The sequence below is a fragment of the Zea mays genome, chromosome 8 (genome assembly GCF_902167145.1).
Source record: "Zea mays cultivar B73 chromosome 8, Zm-B73-REFERENCE-NAM-5.0, whole genome shotgun sequence".
Taxonomy (NCBI): Eukaryota; Viridiplantae; Streptophyta; class Magnoliopsida; order Poales; family Poaceae; genus Zea; species Zea mays.
The window spans coordinates 10,350,983-10,368,521 of record NC_050103.1 but is presented as its reverse complement, the minus strand read 5'-3'; the positions used below and the strand labels follow the sequence as shown (position 1 = coordinate 10,368,521).

Sequence of the window (17,539 nt, the reverse complement as noted above, 5' to 3'; positions counted from 1 at the left end):
GGTGCAGCAAAGGCCCCCACAGCCATGATCAAGGAGACGAAGGATGGCAACGAAGCAGAGGTCTCCAATCCCGCCTATGAAGAGTGGGTTGCTACGGATCAATAGGTCCTAGGATATTTAATTTCAAATATGTCAAGTTCTATTCAGTCTCAGCTAACCGCCTGCAAGACTGCTGCTGAAACATGGAGAGCCGTCGAGGGGATGTTCTCTTCGATGACTCGAGCGCGCGCTGTCAACACCAGAATTGCGCTCGCCACGATGAAGAAGGGCAACCTCTCCATGGCCGAATATGTCGGGAAGATGCGGTCTCTCGCTGATGAGATCACATCCACTGGGAAGACCATCGACGACGACGAACTGGTCTCCTACATCCTCGCCGGGCTCGACTACGACTACAACCCGATCGTCACGTCCCTCACCGCCAGGATCGAACCCCTCAGCGTGGGAGAGGCGTACTCCCAACTACTCGCATTCGAGCAGCGAATGGATCTGCTACAAACCGACGTGCGTTCCTCTGTCAATTCGGCTAGTAGGGGGCGTGGCACACCGCGAGGACGCGGTGGTGGAGGGCGCTCGCGCGGTGGGTCTTCTGGTCGCAGCCGTGGGCGCTCCAGCGGGCCACCTCGTCAACAACATGGCGCCCCCAACAACAACACACGTGGGCCGGACAACAGGCCCAGGTGTCAGGTTTGCAAAAAGAAGGGCCACGAGGCTGATATTTGTTGGTACAGATTTGATGAAGAATTTGCACCAGATGAAAAATATGTCGGTGCAACTACATCCTATGGAGTAGACACCAACTGGTACATGGACTCTGGCGCCACAGACAGCATTACTAGCAACCTGGAGAAACTGTCAGTTCATGACAGGTACAAGGGCCATGATCAGATCCACACGGCGAGTGGGGCAGGTATGGAAATTAGTCGCATTGGTCATTCTATTGTTACAACCCCTAGTCGCAATCTCCATCTAAAAAATGTCCTCTATGTTCCTAAAGCCAATAAAAATCTTGTCTCTGTTCATCGCCTCACCTCTGACAGTTCAGCTTTTATAGAATTTCACCCTGATTTCTTTTTAATTAAGGATCAGGCAACGAAGAAACTTCTGCTTAGAGGACGGTGTGATCATGGGCTCTATCCTCTTCCTGCTGGGCGCCAAATAAAGCAAGCCTATAGTGCTGCAAAAGTTTCCTTTGATAGATGGCATCATCGTTTAGGTCATCCGGCCACTCCGATCGTGGAGAAAGTCATTAGACAATTTAATCTTCCTATTTCGTTGGATTCAAACAAACATTCGGTGTGTGATGCATGTCAGAAGGCTAAAAGTCATCAGTTGCCTTTTCCTAATTCTAGTACTGTTTCACAGCATCCTTTAGAACTTATTTATTCTGATGTGTGGGGGCCAGCACCAAACTCTGTTGGTGGACACAAATACTATGTGAGTTTCATTGATGATTATAGTAAGTTCACCTGGATATATCTCCTTAAGTTTAAATCTGAAGTCTTTTCGAAGTTTCGAGAATTTCAATCCCTTGTTGAGCGCCTCTTTAACCGAAAAATCATCACTATACAGACAGATTGGGGGGTGAGTATCAGAAACTCCATCCTTTCTTTGCTCAAGTCGGCATCACACACCATATTTCCTGCCCTCACACGCATCAGCAGAATGGCGTAGCTGAGCGTAAGCATCGCCACATCGTCGAGGTTGGGCTCGCTCTCCTTGCACATGCCTTTATGCCACTAAAATTCTGGGGGGATGCTTTCATCTCAGCCACATATTTAATTAACCGCATCCCCAGCAAAGTGCTCTCTTATGACACGCCTCTACATCACCTGTTTCAAAAACAACCAGATTATTCTCTTCTTCGTACTTTTGGATGTGCGTGCTGGCCCAACCTACGACCATATAATAATCACAAACTCCAGTTTCGATCAAAACAGTGCACCTTCCTCGGATATAGTCTTTCTCACAAGGGTTTCAAGTGTCTTGACCCGGATTCTGGTAGAGTATATATCTCTCGTGATGTCACATTTGATGAGTCCCTTTTTCCGTTCCAGAATCTTGGCCCTAACGCTGGTCGTCGTTTTCAGGAAGACATTAATCATCTGCCATCCTTTTTGCTTAATCCTCTCACGACTAATACAGGGGCTAGTAACTTGACTGATCATGCGACTGGTTTTCCAAATAATCCTGCTAGCAATATCTGTGCAGTTGATGCAGAAATGCAGGAAGACATGCCAACACATGAAGGTGCACATGGCACAGCATCCTCGGGCGCCCTCCTCGAGGCCGATCCTCCCGCCCCTGCGACGGATGCGACAGGCGTGGTTGCCCCGGACAGCACCGCGCGGGGCTCATCTGCTGCACAGGACCCGGCGCAGGTGCCGACCAGATCTGCTTCGGATCATATGCTGCAGGAGCCTGGGGCTTCTATGGCTCCCTCGACAGGGGGCGAAGTTCAGCGAATCCAGCGCCCCAGGACCCGTTTGCAAAGCGGCATTCGCAAAGAGAAGGTCTATACTGATGGTACAGTCAAATATTCTCTTCTCTCCTCTACTGGTGAACCTTACAACATAGTGGAAGCTCTAGAAGATAGCAACTGGAAACAGGCAATGGATACTGAATATAATGCTCTCATGAAAAATAATACTTGGCACCTAGTTCCTCCTCAGAAAGGGCGGAATATTATTGACTGCAAATGGGTATATAAAATTAAGCGAAAACAAGATGGCAGCTTGGACAGGTATAAAGCTCGTCTTGTTGCAAAAGGGTTTAAGCAAAGATATGGTATTGATTATGAGGATACTTTCAGCCCTGTTGTTAAAGCTGCTACCATTCGAGTTGTTCTTTCTATTGTTGTATCCAGGGGGTGGACTCTCAGGCAACTGGATGTACATAATGCTTTCCTGCATGGACTACTTGAAGAGGAGGTGTATATGAAACAACCTCCTGGGTACGAAGATTCAACTCGACGAGACTATGTATGCAAGCTAAACAAGGCGCTGTATGGATTGAAACAGGCACCAAGAGCTTGGTTCTCAAGGCTCAGTAAGAAACTTTGTGATCTTGGTTTTAAAAGTTCTAAGGCAGATACATCTCTGTTCTACTATATTAAAGGAGATGTCATTATGTTTATGCTGATTTATGTTGATGACATAATTGTGGTAAGTTCAAGACCGGAGCAGTAACAGTTCTTCTTCAGGATCTTCATAGTGAATTTCCTCTAAAGGACTTGGGCGACTTACACTATTTTCTCGGTATTGAAGTAAGTAAAACCTCGAATGGAATTATTCTTACACAAGAAAAATATGTGAATGATTTGTTAAGAAGAGTAAATATGGCTGATTGCAAACCTGTAAGTACACCCTTGTCCACTAGTGAGAAGCTTTCGATCTATGAAGGAGTTCCACTAGGTCCTGAAGATATGACGAGATACAGAAGTATAGTGGGTGCCTTGCAGTATCTTACATTGACAAGACCAGATATTGCCTTCTCTGTAAATAAGGTTTGTCAGTTTCTTCATGCACCAACAACTGTTCACTGGGCGACAGTAAAAAGGATATTAAGGTATCTAAAATCTTGTGTCAAACTTGGTCTAAGAATTAATAGATCAAGGTCCTTTTTAGTAAGTGCATATTCAGATGTTGATTGGGCTGGTTGTCCTGATGATAGAAGATCAACTGGTGGATTTGCAGTTTTTATCGGAAATAATCTTGTGTCATGGCATGCCAAGAAGCAAGCTACAATATCAAGGTCTAGCACTGAATCTGAATATAAAGCTTTGGCAAATGCAACTGCTGAGGTTATGTGGATCCAGACGTTACTAAAGGAATTGAAGGTAGCAAGTCCACCTGTTGCACGACTGTGGTGTGATAACATGGGCGCCAAGTATCTTGCATCCAATCCTGTGTTCCATGCCAGAACAAAGCATATTGAAGTTGATTTTCATTTTGTCAGAGAAAGGGTAAACAACAAGCTCCTGCAGATTGACTTCGTTCCTTCAGAGGATCAAGTGGCAGATGGATTTACTAAGGCACTAAGTGTACGCAAGCCGGAAAATTTCAAGTACCATCTCAACTTAGGGAAGTTGTGATTGAGGGGGAGTATTAGACAAAATCTGTTATATTTGTAAAGTATATGGTGGGCCTCAGGTTGTTGCCATAGTTAGGATTACTAAAGATAGGAACCTTGATCACGGCAACATGCTGAAAGGATCTGTCACCATTACTTGCACTGTGAAGATGATTCTGGATCTTCTCTTCCCTTTGTGTAATCCACATTCAGAGGCTATTCCTGGCCTACATAAACATGCAGGCTGCACGAGACAAAGTGCACGCTTCAAGCCCTCTGATACTCTTTCACCGTGAGCGAACGGAGAGAACAGAGAGGGAAGCGTCGCCACGGTCAAAGTCACACAGCCACCGGGCCCTAGGTGAGTACCGAGGGGCGATAGATGGAGCACACCACGCCCGTTCGTGGCTCTATGTGGCATGGAGAGTAACCGGACAGCTGGGGAGACCTCACGCGGTGCTGTGGAACCACCGCACGCCATAGCTCGACTTCACCCCGTCGCCATCACCGGTGAGATGTTTTTTCCTTGAGTTCGTCGTGTTCGTAGCGTCGTGTAGAACTCGATAGTACTCGACCTAGCAGCCCTAGGGGCCAAGAATCGCGCTCACCAGAGCTAATCGCCAACACGGTTTCGCACCTCGCCGAGTGGAGAGCCCTTTGCACCGCGCCCTCTGGTAAGACACCTACAATCGTGTTCGCAATGATCCTTGCATCGCGTAGAGCATGTCGGGTTGGAGAGTAGCATTCCATAGCGAGAATTGGTCACACGACGGTGAGCCTCCGCCATGGGAACGTGGGCATCACCGCCCAGGTGCCATCATGGGGAGAGAGAAGAGTCGTAGCTATTGATCTGCATATGGATGGCCAGGATTAGATAGGAAGATATCGCTTCGGTCCATATGATCCGCGTCGTTGATCGACCAGCTGGCGGTGTGGATTAGAACCTCATGTAACGATTCACGAAATAGATCGAGGTCGTCGATTTCAGATCGGACGATCCTGGTGAGTCCCATCCTTTGGTCGTGGATAATTGCTAAAGAGTCACTATCCTTCTTAGAAAGAAAACGCAATCCACCTCTATTAAAAAACTATTACCGTGAGGTCCAACATTTTGCAAAATGAACCCTGTCTTTACTAAAAAATAGTGTTCATCGTCCACAGGTCTGGGTAACTACAAAAATTAAATCTAAAATTGATTTTTAGTATAGTAATAATTCTAAGAACTTAGGGAATTCATAACTTCTCTGTTTTAACTCCGATTTTAGTGGTTCTCGAACCTAGAGTTTCGTCTCTATGCATAGTAGACAGTTTGATTCCGTGTTTGGTGTAATGTTATTTGTGCTTATTGCTTGTCTATCTATTTGTATTGCTACGATTAGAGGAGCGAGGTTGCGAGGAACCTGAAGCCCAACATCTGAGCAGTTGGATTTGCACCAAAAAGGCAAGTTGTGTCTTTGATCATATTGTTTGACCTAATAATATTAACTTTTATGTTCTCACCATGCAAGCATTGTTAGGTTAAATTAATGGGACCTAATAGGTTACCTAGTTTTGTTTTCCCTACACCTTACATATATATGAATTATTGGGTAGTCTTGCTATTGCTCTACTTAGTTTTGGGATTAATGTTCCACATGAATTATGATTATGCTTTACTATTATTGTTGCTTTATTATTAATGTACATGATAAAAATTACTGTGTTTAGTTGGAACAAGGAGCACCAACCCGGGACAACAGTGCTACCATAAGGGTGGAATGGGATGTCCTTGGCTAATTAATTAGAGAAGCTAGTGTGAGATAATCATTACCCGAAAGGGGAAAACGGGAAAGGAGTTGCAGCAAGTATATGGAGGTTCTCGGGTTGATCTATCTATGATAGCTTTTCGGACGACGGGGTCCTATACCCCCTATGTCTGAAACTGTAGCGGGTTTTCTCACGCTAGTGGAACTTTGTGAAGGCCTTGTAGTGAGCCCTCGCCTAGTCACCTTGTAAGTTCTTAAGAGTCTACTCAACCTAAGGCAAAATAGGATAACGACTTATGGGTAAAGGGTGCAGCCTCTGTAGAGTGTAAATCTGGTATATCAACCGTGCTCACGGTCAAGAGCGCCTCAAGCCTCTCGCATGATTAAACGATGGAACTAAACTTAACTTGACATGCATTGCATTGTGGGAATTACATTTATGATCTCTTATTTAATTGGGTTGGTATTCACTTATACTTAGTAATTGCTAATAAAACTTTGACCAACAAAATTAAAAGGAATGCTCAGCCTCAACCACATTCCTTGGTAAGCCTTACACGACACTTTTCCCACACTTGTCGAGCAATGATCGTATAGGAGCTCACACTTTCTATAACCACACCAGGTCAAGAGCAGGTATCGTCGGATGAAGATTGGTATGAAGAGTTCAGAGAGGTCTAGGCCATCGTCTCCTAGTCAACTGTGATTGTGGAGGATTATCGTCATCATATGGTGTAATTTATTTAGTTATTTTGTATAGAAATTGTATTAAGTAATAAAGATGTGACATTGTTTTCTATACACTGAGTCGTCATATGTGTGAAACTTGATCCTGACACACATGTGAAATGCATCTTATTTGTCCTTTAATCCGGGTGTGACAGAAGCTCACTGCATATAACCCCCTATCTGCAATGTGCATAAGATTTTCCAAATAAGTCATCACAACAGCATACATTGGCCACAACTGGACAATTGTGGTTCGGATTTTGTTGGTATGCTTTTGTAAACATCTCGGTGTTATGGGGAGAAATGCTCATCTTGTGTGATGCCTCAATATTCTATAAAATGCACAAAAGCCAAATCGAACCTGTCGTTCAGTGTGTACTCCTGTGTGTATGGAGTTTGCTAGAAATTATTGGCGAGTACAAATATATTGGTTTAAATGCTTCTACCTGATGTAGATGTGGATATACCCTGGATTAATATCATATCCACAATTGACTTATTGACATTTAATCTATTATGCGGGGACGTCTGCAAGTATGATCCATCGACCTTAGTCAAGGCATATGGTATGATTATAGATTCACGTGGTCTTGATAACTCTCCTCTGACGAACTCACCATGTTGGTGATTTGCCTCACGAAGAGGTTCATCCTGATGATGAAGTTCCTAGCAATGCGCGCAATATTATTGTGCTAGGAATATGGAACAATGAATCTTTTGTTTTGGGAAATGATGAAGATTATTATCAAATGTGGGAGACAAATGTGTCGACACCTATATTGCCACGTATATCGCCCCTCTAGATTGCAAACGGATCCAAAACAAAGTTATAGGAATGAGTGTTGAAGCTCTCTTATTGTGTTATTGATAAATGCAATCGAGGCTGAACCAAGAATCGCAAAGTGAAAGCCGTCGGCCTGAAGTTCAAACAATTATGGGCACTATTGAAATAATGTGTGATGAATGTGATGGTTCAAGTGGTATTGTGAGAGTCATATCCCTATATGTGTTGAATAAACACTATTCCAGTATATAACACATCTAGCAAAAATGCATGAATTAAAATATGCAGTTAAAAGGATTATGAAAATACGTCATGAGACCTAGGAGAACTCGTATTCTTGAACTATAAATATGCAACATATAAATTTCATATCGTTAATACATTCCTGACGAATGGTCACTCTCCTATGTAGAGAGAATATCTCCTAGTTGGGATTATAATTCCCTGATGGAACCTTTCAGAAGAAATAAAGTCTGAGTTGAACACCAAAATTTGTTAATCCCAATAAAGAGATAAAGACCCATAAAGACCCAAAAAAAGAATAAGATAAGGTACCAAAGGACTTAAAGTTCGCCTGATAAGCACATGTGCATGTCATGAGTTTTAATGAGTGTATGTACACTATTGTATTCCTCCAGATGTGGAATTGTGATATCCTCTAAAGCCTTGATGGCAGAAACCTAGAAGGTTTAGGTATTATTGGCAAAATATCCCTATTGTGTCAGAATGATAAACTATAACAGTGTATCTAATCGATGAAGAATCCCTGATGGGTTACGATATTTGATGGACTTTTGTTACACCATCATAGAAGTTGCAATGAATGAACCCTTGGAGCGGTGAGTCATATTTGGAATATGTACTATTGCAACTATATTATCCCCTAAGTCCTTTGGAAGGACAAGTTATTTGCTTTGCACAACTATGTATACATTGTAGTGTAAGATAGGAAATTATAGCATCCCAACCTCATCCATCCTCATTATTCCAAATGGATGATGAGACACATATCTTGAAGAATATGTTTAAGTTGCGAGGGATAATGACTTTGACATATGCCATTGCCAAGGGGAGCAAATGTCGATCATAATTGTGAGACACTAAATGTCATATTGTATGTTCTGAGGCGTCAACTTGATAATCAATACGTGAACCTTTATGGAAGTTTCTATTAGATATGAGATCGAGTCGATCGAATACCACAAGTCGAAGTGGCTTATTTATATTGATACGTGCACTTACCTTGTATATCCTAGAAGTGAGTTGAGGTGAAGTTCCTGAAATAATTCTTACAACAATATGCAATTCGCTTGCTAAATCTCTATGTGCATATACTTCCAGAAGAAAGTGTTTTGCCATATTGAGACATTTTTGCAAGGATCAAGGGGAGCATAATTCTAAAGTTAGCTTTTGTAGAAGATTCGATGCAACCTAGATCCAGAAGATCGAAATATGTCCTGATGACACTAGTTGTATTCTTTATTCCTTGGTGAGTTTTTCCTAAACTTGCTTACATAAGGTTTTTAACAAGGCAACAAAGTGCAAATGTAATATGTGTCGCCATGCACTCTTTCTCCATATTTTCCCCACTATGTTTTTGGGAGTTTTAATGAGGCATGTGCTGTCTTTTTTCCTTGGTGGGTTTTCCTAATGTTTCTTACATATGGTTTTTAACGAGTCAAAAAAGTACAAGTGCAATATGTGTCACCATGCACTCTTTCTCCATACTTTTCCCACTGAGTTTTTAGGAGTTTTAACGAGACATGTGTTAATCGTGGTATTCGCCCAAAGAGGAGTGTTAAAGAAACCCTAATAAAGAGTTATGTGGGCAAATAACGATTATACCCTGAAGGGTCCCACACCTCTATATATAGAATATATACCCTATCTCATAATGAACAAGTTAGAAAAGAGGCCAAAGGGACAACCCTACATCTTTGTGTATCATGTGTTTTCACTGTCGTGTTTCTAGGAAGGGAGACGAACTTCCTCATGCTTCTAGGGTTTTTGACGAACTTCCACAACCTCTCGCGCCTAATTTGATGATGTGAGAGAAGGGCGCGAATCTGATGATCTAACATGTTCGTTTGATTTTAATCCATACTGGATTCTACTGCTTGTACGATGTTTTTGTCTCTACGGATTACAGCTGTAGCAGTCCAAACAGTCGGCTTTAATCCGAAGCTAACAGGTTAACACACTGAACAATGGAGCAAACAAATAAGGTCATGTTTGGTTTTGGGTGACTAAAGTTTAGTCACTAAAGAATCAAACATGGTGACTAAAGTGGAGTGACTAAACTTAAGTTCTTTAGTCACCAAGGGGGTGACTAAAAGTGACTAAAGATTTTTACCTCATTTGCCCTCTCTTTTTTCTTAGTGCAGCAGGCATTAACTAATCAATAAGGGTAATGCAATCATTATTCGCACCAATTAATGCATTTTAGTTAGATTTAATCACTGGAATCAAACGGGGCACCTGAGTGACTAAACTTTAGTCATGTGACTCAAGTAACAAATGTGACTCAAGTAAACAAATGGGGCCAAAATATTTGCACAGGCCTGCTGGAAGCCGGGAAGACTATGGAGTACCAACCTAGACTAGAGTGTCCCAGCCTGACAAGAGTACATTCACCAGCAAGACAGGCCTACCCGGCTACCCCTATCTTCACACATCACAATGCAAATTCCCGTGCCCAAGGCAGTGTCAGTGTGGTGTAACCTGCACATATGGTTGCCTGGGCCATCCAGAAACATTTTTCAACGGTTTGGGATTGAGAACTGAAAAAATTAAAATCCACATCTAAGAGCCGGTCAAAATACTTTGCTGACGGAAAATAGGAAGACAAACAAGGCAAAAAAAAATTACCATGGATAATCCTCTTCAGATCACCAAAACTGACTACTACTGCTACATGTACACAATTTGAATAGATTTTTTATGTACACGGTAACACCGAATTGGGTAAAGAATGGAGGCAAAATAAACATTCCTTTGTAACAATTATACCCTTTTCCTTTTCACTGTTCGGTATTTCCATGTCCACACAAAGAGCGCAAGAAGCAAGGCGACTGCTGACCAGAACGTAACCAACCACGAAGGCATTGACCTCGGAAACAGACCTGCACAGGATCCCGTGTAGTCAGCGTGCTTCAAGGAGGTGTAAACAGCACTTGCAAGTTGCATACGCAGAGAAGTTGGAGCAACACTCACCATGCCCAAACTTGATGCAGATCAGGAGCTCTACAATGCATATAGCCAGGGAAAGCCAGCAGAAGGATCCCACCTTTTTAAATGGTTTGCTGAAAGCAATTATCAAACAAAAATTATTTCAGAAAAGATTTGTCATAATTACTAATGGCAACACTTGGTTGCACTAGTATAAATTAACTCGTTGATTCCAAAATGTTATCCCATGCACAGTCCACATGCTAGCCATGTCTAGTAGACAGGAGCCATTTGTAGCTAACATACAAAGCACATGTACGCTGTCAAGGATAGCATAGCATAGGATGACAAATAGTTGGAAAGTCACCACTCAACAGACTGACTGACTGAGCATCCAAAATTGCTACTACTGCAATAACAATGATGTTGAGGTGAAATGGGCCATCCCCAACTGCATACTGATTACTGCAAAGCAGCTTTAAGTCTGAACCAATCGTGGCTTCAAAATTATACCTGTCTTGCAAGTAGGTATTGTACTCCCGGATGGTCGGTATCGCGATTAACCACCAAAGGACCAACCGATACACGACCAAAGGGTTCCGCGGAGGAATCCACAGGCAGAACTTGAGGAAGAACGTGTTCAGTTCGACAGCCATGAAAACAACACAAAGGCTCAGCACCTGGATGAATCTCCAAGGACCCAGCGTAGGTTGCCACTCGTCCTTGTCCCACTGTGCTGGTGTGAACTGTCCCAGCATCCTTTTTACCTAAGGAGAAGAAAATGCTAAATAAATAAACTCTGAAAAAAAAGGTCAGCTACCAATGTTAAATCAAGTTCCAAAGGCTGAAGATTAGTTTCTGAAGCACATAGGCATAGCCACGCATGGCTTGAAAGAAAATTACTGGTGAGGAAAAGAGAATAACTTATGGAGGCTAGTATTTGTACTACAGATATTAAAGAAAGCAGAGAAAAGAAAATCTGCATCTGTATAGTTTTGTTTTTTAATCTTAAGGCCTATGTGTCGTAGTTAACCTATCAAACATATATGAAAGTGTGAGCTGTTGCATTGAAAAACTTGAGATGTACTCAACTAACACAAGTACAGGCTAGCTAAGGGACACTTTAAGAACAGAGAGCATCTTGTCTTGGTTTCTCAGCACATCCCACATGTCCAGGACTTATCACCTTATCATAAGACTAAAGTAGGGCAAACATCATCTACAGTTTGGGAGCCAATATGTTCCCTCAAAGAGGAACATCCACCAAAACTGGGAAACAGATCCATCTCAACTGCATGCTCCGCAGAACAGCTCATTTGCCTAAACATCCAATGAACATACCTTACTGATAATGTTGGGTTGGCGGCTCAAACCAACCCATTCGTATGTCCTCCCATCGAAGTACTGCACGGTTTTCATTCCAGCCCAAATACCTGAACCATAGACAACAAAAGGGCCTCAGCCTATAAGTGCTGAAACCTTGCAGATAAATATAAATGGCTAAATTATGCCACAATCAGTTAAGCCTTAGACACACAGTCTAACACCACTAAATTGGAGAGGAATGATAAACAAGGGCAGCAAATGAGTTTACAGAAATATGCATGAACACAACTATTCAGCAGCTAATAAAGCAGTTCGTAAAGTATAATTCCTGCAAAACTCCATAGCTTTGTTCATTCATCAAAACCTAAGATTTTTTTAAACATCATATTTCTTATTTGAGTCATCATAATACCATGTTTAATGTATGAAAGGGCATGTACAAGAGAGGCACTAAGGTATTGTGATGCAAGTATCCAGGGCATCTGAGGAAACCAACAAGTCAACAAGTCCATAAAAAAAGAATGATTTCTATATGTGCTAAATGCAGGTATTCAGGGGGTACCCAAACAAGCGTATACAGAAAATTACTAAAACCACATAAAAATCTCACCAAACCAATTGCATATCAATATGTCTAGGACAATGCTATCCCACCAGCACTCATTGAAATTTGGCAACATATGACGAAAAGTGAGCTGCAGCACATACAACTCTACATTAGGAACCTGAGTCTGGAAAGCACAAGTCAGGAATTTGACCACAACAAAAAGAGTATACCTCCATTAACTCAAAACCAATTGACAAGACCCACAAAAGTGGTTGGTTTCGTATCATTATAGCCTTACCCCACCATCCAAGGATATGAGCTATAACAAATTCATCAAAAATGATCTCCTAGAAAAAACTATATTCAAATCAGTAACTTGAAGCGTATTGAATAGTCAAGACTGCTTAGTCAGAAGTATATGAGAAACGAAATTGAACAAAAAGGAAAGTAAGTTGGTGAATGAAGTCATCATACATAAACATTGTTAAACCTGCTTTTTGGATGATCAGGGACATATATGCGACAATCAGTTCCATAAGATCTTTCAGGCAATTCTGCTCAAAGTAGAAATATCAAATTAGTATTTATCAAGCATTAAATCTACACCACTAAGCCTGATTAGAAAGCTAAATGCATTACCGACACCAAGATCAGGATGAAGATACTTCATGAATTGCCTAGCATCATCACGAGTCTGCAAAACAAAGTTAATGAAAATATGAAATGCCATACTAAGTTTTCCTGCTCTACTCTTTAAAATCTTGCGACTGAACTCTGACTTGCTGCAATACTGTTCTACTTTATGAGGATGAGACATTAAGTAATAATACAAGATAACACAAGATTAAAGATATGAACGGAAAATTTGGGACTGAGATTGGCTTCACATGGTGGAAACACAGTATTGCATAACTCCTGGCCTGGTTTCGATCTTAAGCAGGAGGGGGTGAAAACAGCCCTATTAAAGAAAGAGATGGATAATCATATTAAAGTATTCACACAATTGCTTAACTGCACAAACATGGTGATGCAGAATAAACTCATTGGACAGAAATGAACTTCTGTCAAAACAGTCAGCTAATTTTATTTATTTTGTAAAAGTTATACAAGATTTGACAAAAAAAACTTAGCATTTGGACTACCTACAAGAGTAGCCTTTACCATCTAAAACACAGGAATGTAATGTTGCGTCTAGAAATGTTTCTGCTGTATAAATAAAGCTACAGCCTAACACCATATATTGTTCTCTTTAGCCACCCACTTACCAAGTTTCAAGCTAAGCTTTACTCTCCCCAGCTCATGCCAAATTGTCCATTACACTTGTTGGTACTCTTTCATTTTGATTATTAAATTCTTTGTTTTTATTAAGAAAATAGCCAGTTACTTATCGTTAGTTCAAGTGAAGGGTGCGCTAAGTATTAGTAAAATTATGGACCTATGATAGGCAGGAAAACAAGGACAGACACATCAATGCGATTCATTACCAATGCACGAAACAGTTGGTAATGATAAAGATTCGCATAATAGATATAAAACAAAATAGAATGCAACACTTGACAATTCATGCAGTGAAAGAATCTTTTAAAAACTTATTGAACAAAGCTAATGAAAAACTGCATTCACCTGAAAAAGCAAGAAAGTGAGGGCGACAAGGTAAACAACTGTCATCCCATGAACAAGCCTCCAAATGGCAGGATGTGGTCTAATGAGTCCACTAAATCGTAGCAGAAATAATTGTCAGTAACAGTTTGCATAAACTCAATATACCTTAATAACTAAATCTATATACTTCAAGGAAGTAACTGTTTTGTTCAGATGAAATGAAGCAGACCCATCATTTATTTCAAAGAGAAGGGCATGTCATCTAGGAGCAGAAGTATGAAGCAAGAAAATAGTAACAAATTTATTGTCAGAAAATGCGGTTCCATTTTCCGTAACAAAACAAATGGATCACTCAATGTGGAAAGTTTTTTTACTGAGTCATCTAACAAGATGTTAAATTTGAACACAGAGTTTGTGGGAATGCATCACTTTTGTACCATATGACTATTGTCCTTACTATATCTATCTATATGACTACGAGGTACCTCAAGGCTCAAGTAAACTGCTTTCTGAAGTTTATACTCTCTTCTTGGCTTTGACATGTGTGTGATCGAACTCCCCCCCCCCTCCCCCCACAAATGAAATACATGGTCAGGCGCTTTCACGAAAAAAAGTAAAATGCTTTCAGAATTTTTTACATGACTGCGTCCTGAGCAGCTGGTGTTCAGTGCCTTTTTTGCCTTACAAAGCCCTGGGGACACCTCTACGCATAAGTCTACCTTTTGATTGTGGTGATATAAAACAATAATCAGAGTCAGGAAAAGAGCTCTGTAACTCACGTTGAAGGTGCCTGAAGAAAAGAGTAAGCCAAAAAAACAGCAATCATCGCAAATACACCCCTGTTGACAAGAGATAGTATAAATTAGTCCAGAAGCCCTCCTTAAAATGGTAACTAACACATGAGACTAAGAAAAATGGTGATCGGAAATATTGAGTTCAGTTCAGCACCAAGGGAGCTTCATAAAAAAAATATAGCTGCAAGAAAAAGCAATAGAAGAGGACAAATCATTACAAATACCTCTTGACTGACCAAACACGATCAGCAGATGAGCTCCTTTCTGGATCGAGAGCACCACTTGCCCAACTGATAAGAACATGAAACAATACTTATCAAACATAAAAGTCATGTGCATCTGCGGTATTTTGGACAATATATATAATGATGATTCAAATTGAAGAAAAAGGTCCAAAAATACCACAACAGGCCATAACCAATGATATATTATTATTATTAAAAAAAGGCATGTTCGTGTCTATTAAATGTTCCACAGATAAAAGACTATGAACTCACATTAAAAGGCATGTTCCCGTCAGCAAGAGCGAGATCGTTCGAGGCTTGTATGCCCAAGCCGTCCATGGATCTACATCACCAAAGTAATCGAGTGGTCTTATACTACCATTGCAGACGGTGCCATTACATCCTCTGCGAGGTTCATGATGACCATTTGCCCCCATTACAACAGCCTTGGCAATTTACTATCTGCAAAAATATCAATAGCAGCACTTGAGAATGCATAATAATCCTACTGACCTTCGGATGACAAAAATTCACCACTCTTCCACGAAAAAAAGCAGCATGTATCTGTATCTCCAATACTTGCTAAAAACTAGCAAATGAAAAGCATGCCACTGTGAGGCCACAGAAAAAAAAGTATGTACAAGTGGATAAAAAGTCATGAATGGTCCAGCATATCTGGGAACAATCACGTGCTTAGAACAGAAGAACAAATTATGCATAAAAACATCAGGCTGTAGCTGTAGTCGTAACCTTGAAGCATAAAACCTACTTTGCTAAGTACAAGTTCTGCACTGCTTGCTCAATCATTTGCCAGAGATCACTTAATGAGCCCTACTCAGCTCCAAAATGGTTTCGGTGGCATTCAAGCTAGGTGCCAAATTCCAAACCCGAAACGCTTCCAGTTTCTCCAAAATAACAGAAGGGGTGTGGTGTGCTACAACCAGAGGCTGCGTCCGTTACAGCAGAGCACAGCAGAGAGCAAGGCCGAGCAAAGGAAACATACATTCCCATGAAGAAGACGAGGAGCAGCAAAAGGGATCGAGCAATTCAAAAGCAACACATAAAACAGCCCGTGGGTTAAACAAGTGCGGAAATAATTAGGGCGAACAGTGATCTCGTCCACATTAAGAAGAAACAAAAGCTATGACACAGCAGCTTTTGCCAGGCGGCAAAAAGGCCGAGAATTTGAAGCTGAAGGTGCGCGCATCAAATCCGGTGGGAATCCGAGAGCGCCCTCAGGTGAAGTGCACACCAGAGAAATGGTCAGCACGGGGCAAAAGCAAAGGCTGCTGCCTGCTGGAGAGTCAAACGCAGCAGAGCGATGCAGGGGGAGGGGGGACGCCTTACATGGCACTGGGCATTATGATTAACAGCAACAGAATAAGCACCGGAAAAGGCGGGGTCCCGTTGAGACCCGTCCCGTCCCCGCATGGACGCGAGAAACAACCGCGGTGGTCCGCCGCCCAACCCCAACGGCCAGGACGAATTAATTCAGAATCCAGGCCGCAACGATAAACCGGAACAGTAACTGCCGCTCCATAAGAGCCGGGTAGCCGCCGGCCGCCAGCGGCAGAGACCGTGGCGCTGCGTACGGTGTCCCACGAGCCACGAGAGAACGAGCCCGGGCATAACCGCAGGAACGGGGCGCGCTGCTAAAGCAGGATTAGGGCAGTAATATCTCCCCCCGAGCCGAAAAGCTAATCCGCGGAACTTGTGCGGGGATGGCAATGGCCGATGGAAACCGGAGCGCGCGCGGCATAGGAAAGGGAGGCGCAGGCGGGGTGGAGAGGAGGGGAGAAGTGGAGAGGGAAACACGTACGCGGTGGAAAGCGACAGCAGCGTGCCGGTCGTACGATCCCGCGTGCGGGAGATCCAGGCCGTCGAAAGCGACCGAGGGATTTGCGGTCCCTCTCCCTCCTCCCTCCTCGCTCGCTCGCTTTCTTTCTCTCCAACACAGCGGCAGCAGGCAGCACCGGCTGTTCGCAAGCGACTTTGTAGAAAGAGAAAGAGACAGGAGATGGAGAGAGAGGGGAGACCACGAGGGTGCGGGGGATATATAGTGAGGGATAGAATGGAGTGTATCCCGCGAGAATAGGAAGCGTGATTCTTACCAGAAGTTTGTTTGGGATTATAATCCACCTAGATTATATAATCCAACAATTTTTGAACTAACTCTTAGTTCAAAAGTTGTTAGATTATATAATCTGGATAGATTATAATCCCAAACAAACACCCTCTTAACTCTAACAACTAGTTTAGGAGATAAAATACGGGAGAAGAGTGAGCGCTAAAATCAACTTCTTATTTAAAATCTCTACTACTACTTATGTTAGTAGTGTAGGCGTCCACACACTCCCTCGGCGCACGGTTCTGCCTCTGCAGCCGCGATACCTTGCCCCGCTTCCGTCAATCACGCGCTGTCAATCACGCGCCTCGCCCAACCACCCCATCCACACCCCCGTCCGCCCAGATCTGGATCCCGCCCCGGTCATCGGCGCCTCCTCCCCCGCGCGTCCGAGACCCGGATCCGCAGCTTCCCCGTCAAGCTC

General features: G+C 42.5%; 1 protein-coding gene and 1 non-coding gene across 6 annotated transcripts; one reads left to right on the top strand and one right to left on the bottom strand.

Annotated features, from left to right (window-relative positions):
- The first annotated feature begins 339 nt into the window (after positions 1 to 339).
- On the top strand, positions 340 to 478 carry LOC111590021 (small nucleolar RNA Z247). The gene has a single exon (XR_004852315.1). It is a non-coding gene; the product is annotated as a small nucleolar RNA Z247 (small nucleolar RNA).
- A 9,380-nt stretch (positions 479 to 9,858) lies between these two features.
- Positions 9,859 to 17,015, bottom strand: LOC103634768 (CDP-diacylglycerol--serine O-phosphatidyltransferase 1). 5 transcript variants are annotated; one of them, XR_002264284.1, is made up of 14 exons: positions 16,810 to 17,015; positions 15,264 to 15,452; positions 14,991 to 15,056; positions 14,752 to 14,811; positions 13,994 to 14,084; positions 13,010 to 13,064; positions 12,845 to 12,924; positions 12,601 to 12,717; positions 12,434 to 12,518; positions 11,839 to 11,930; positions 11,011 to 11,264; positions 10,543 to 10,631; positions 10,198 to 10,451; positions 9,859 to 10,109 (listed from the first exon to the last, which is right to left on the bottom strand). XR_002264284.1 is itself a non-coding variant. In XM_008657356.1 (13 exons), exons 2-13 carry the CDS (start codon positions 15,425 to 15,427, stop codon positions 10,333 to 10,335), a joined length of 1,272 nt encoding a protein of 423 aa, XP_008655578.1. In that variant the 5' UTR covers positions 15,428 to 15,452; positions 16,810 to 17,015; the 3' UTR covers positions 10,119 to 10,332. The 5 variants fall into 5 exon arrangements, 3 of the variants coding, with proteins under 3 accessions (XP_008655578.1, XP_008655579.1, XP_008655580.1); XM_008657356.1 differs by lacking the exon at positions 9,859 to 10,109 and having other exon boundaries at positions 10,119 to 10,451; XM_008657357.3 differs by lacking the exons at positions 9,859 to 10,109; positions 16,810 to 17,015 and adding an exon at positions 16,338 to 16,771 and having other exon boundaries at positions 10,119 to 10,451.
- Between the last annotated feature and the right edge of the window lie 524 nt (positions 17,016 to 17,539).

Coding starts and splice junctions, on each gene's coding strand:
- LOC103634768 (XM_008657356.1), bottom strand. CDS start 15,427: ATGGGGGCAAATGGTCATCATGAACCTCGCAGAGGATGTAATGGCACC. Junction 14,085..14,751: donor TTTCTTCAGGCACCTTCAAC/GTGAGTTACAGA, acceptor GCTACGATTTAG/TGGACTCATTAGACCACATC. Junction 12,925..13,009: donor TCATCCTGATCTTGGTGTCG/GTAATGCATTTA, acceptor TACTTTGAGCAG/AATTGCCTGAAAGATCTTAT.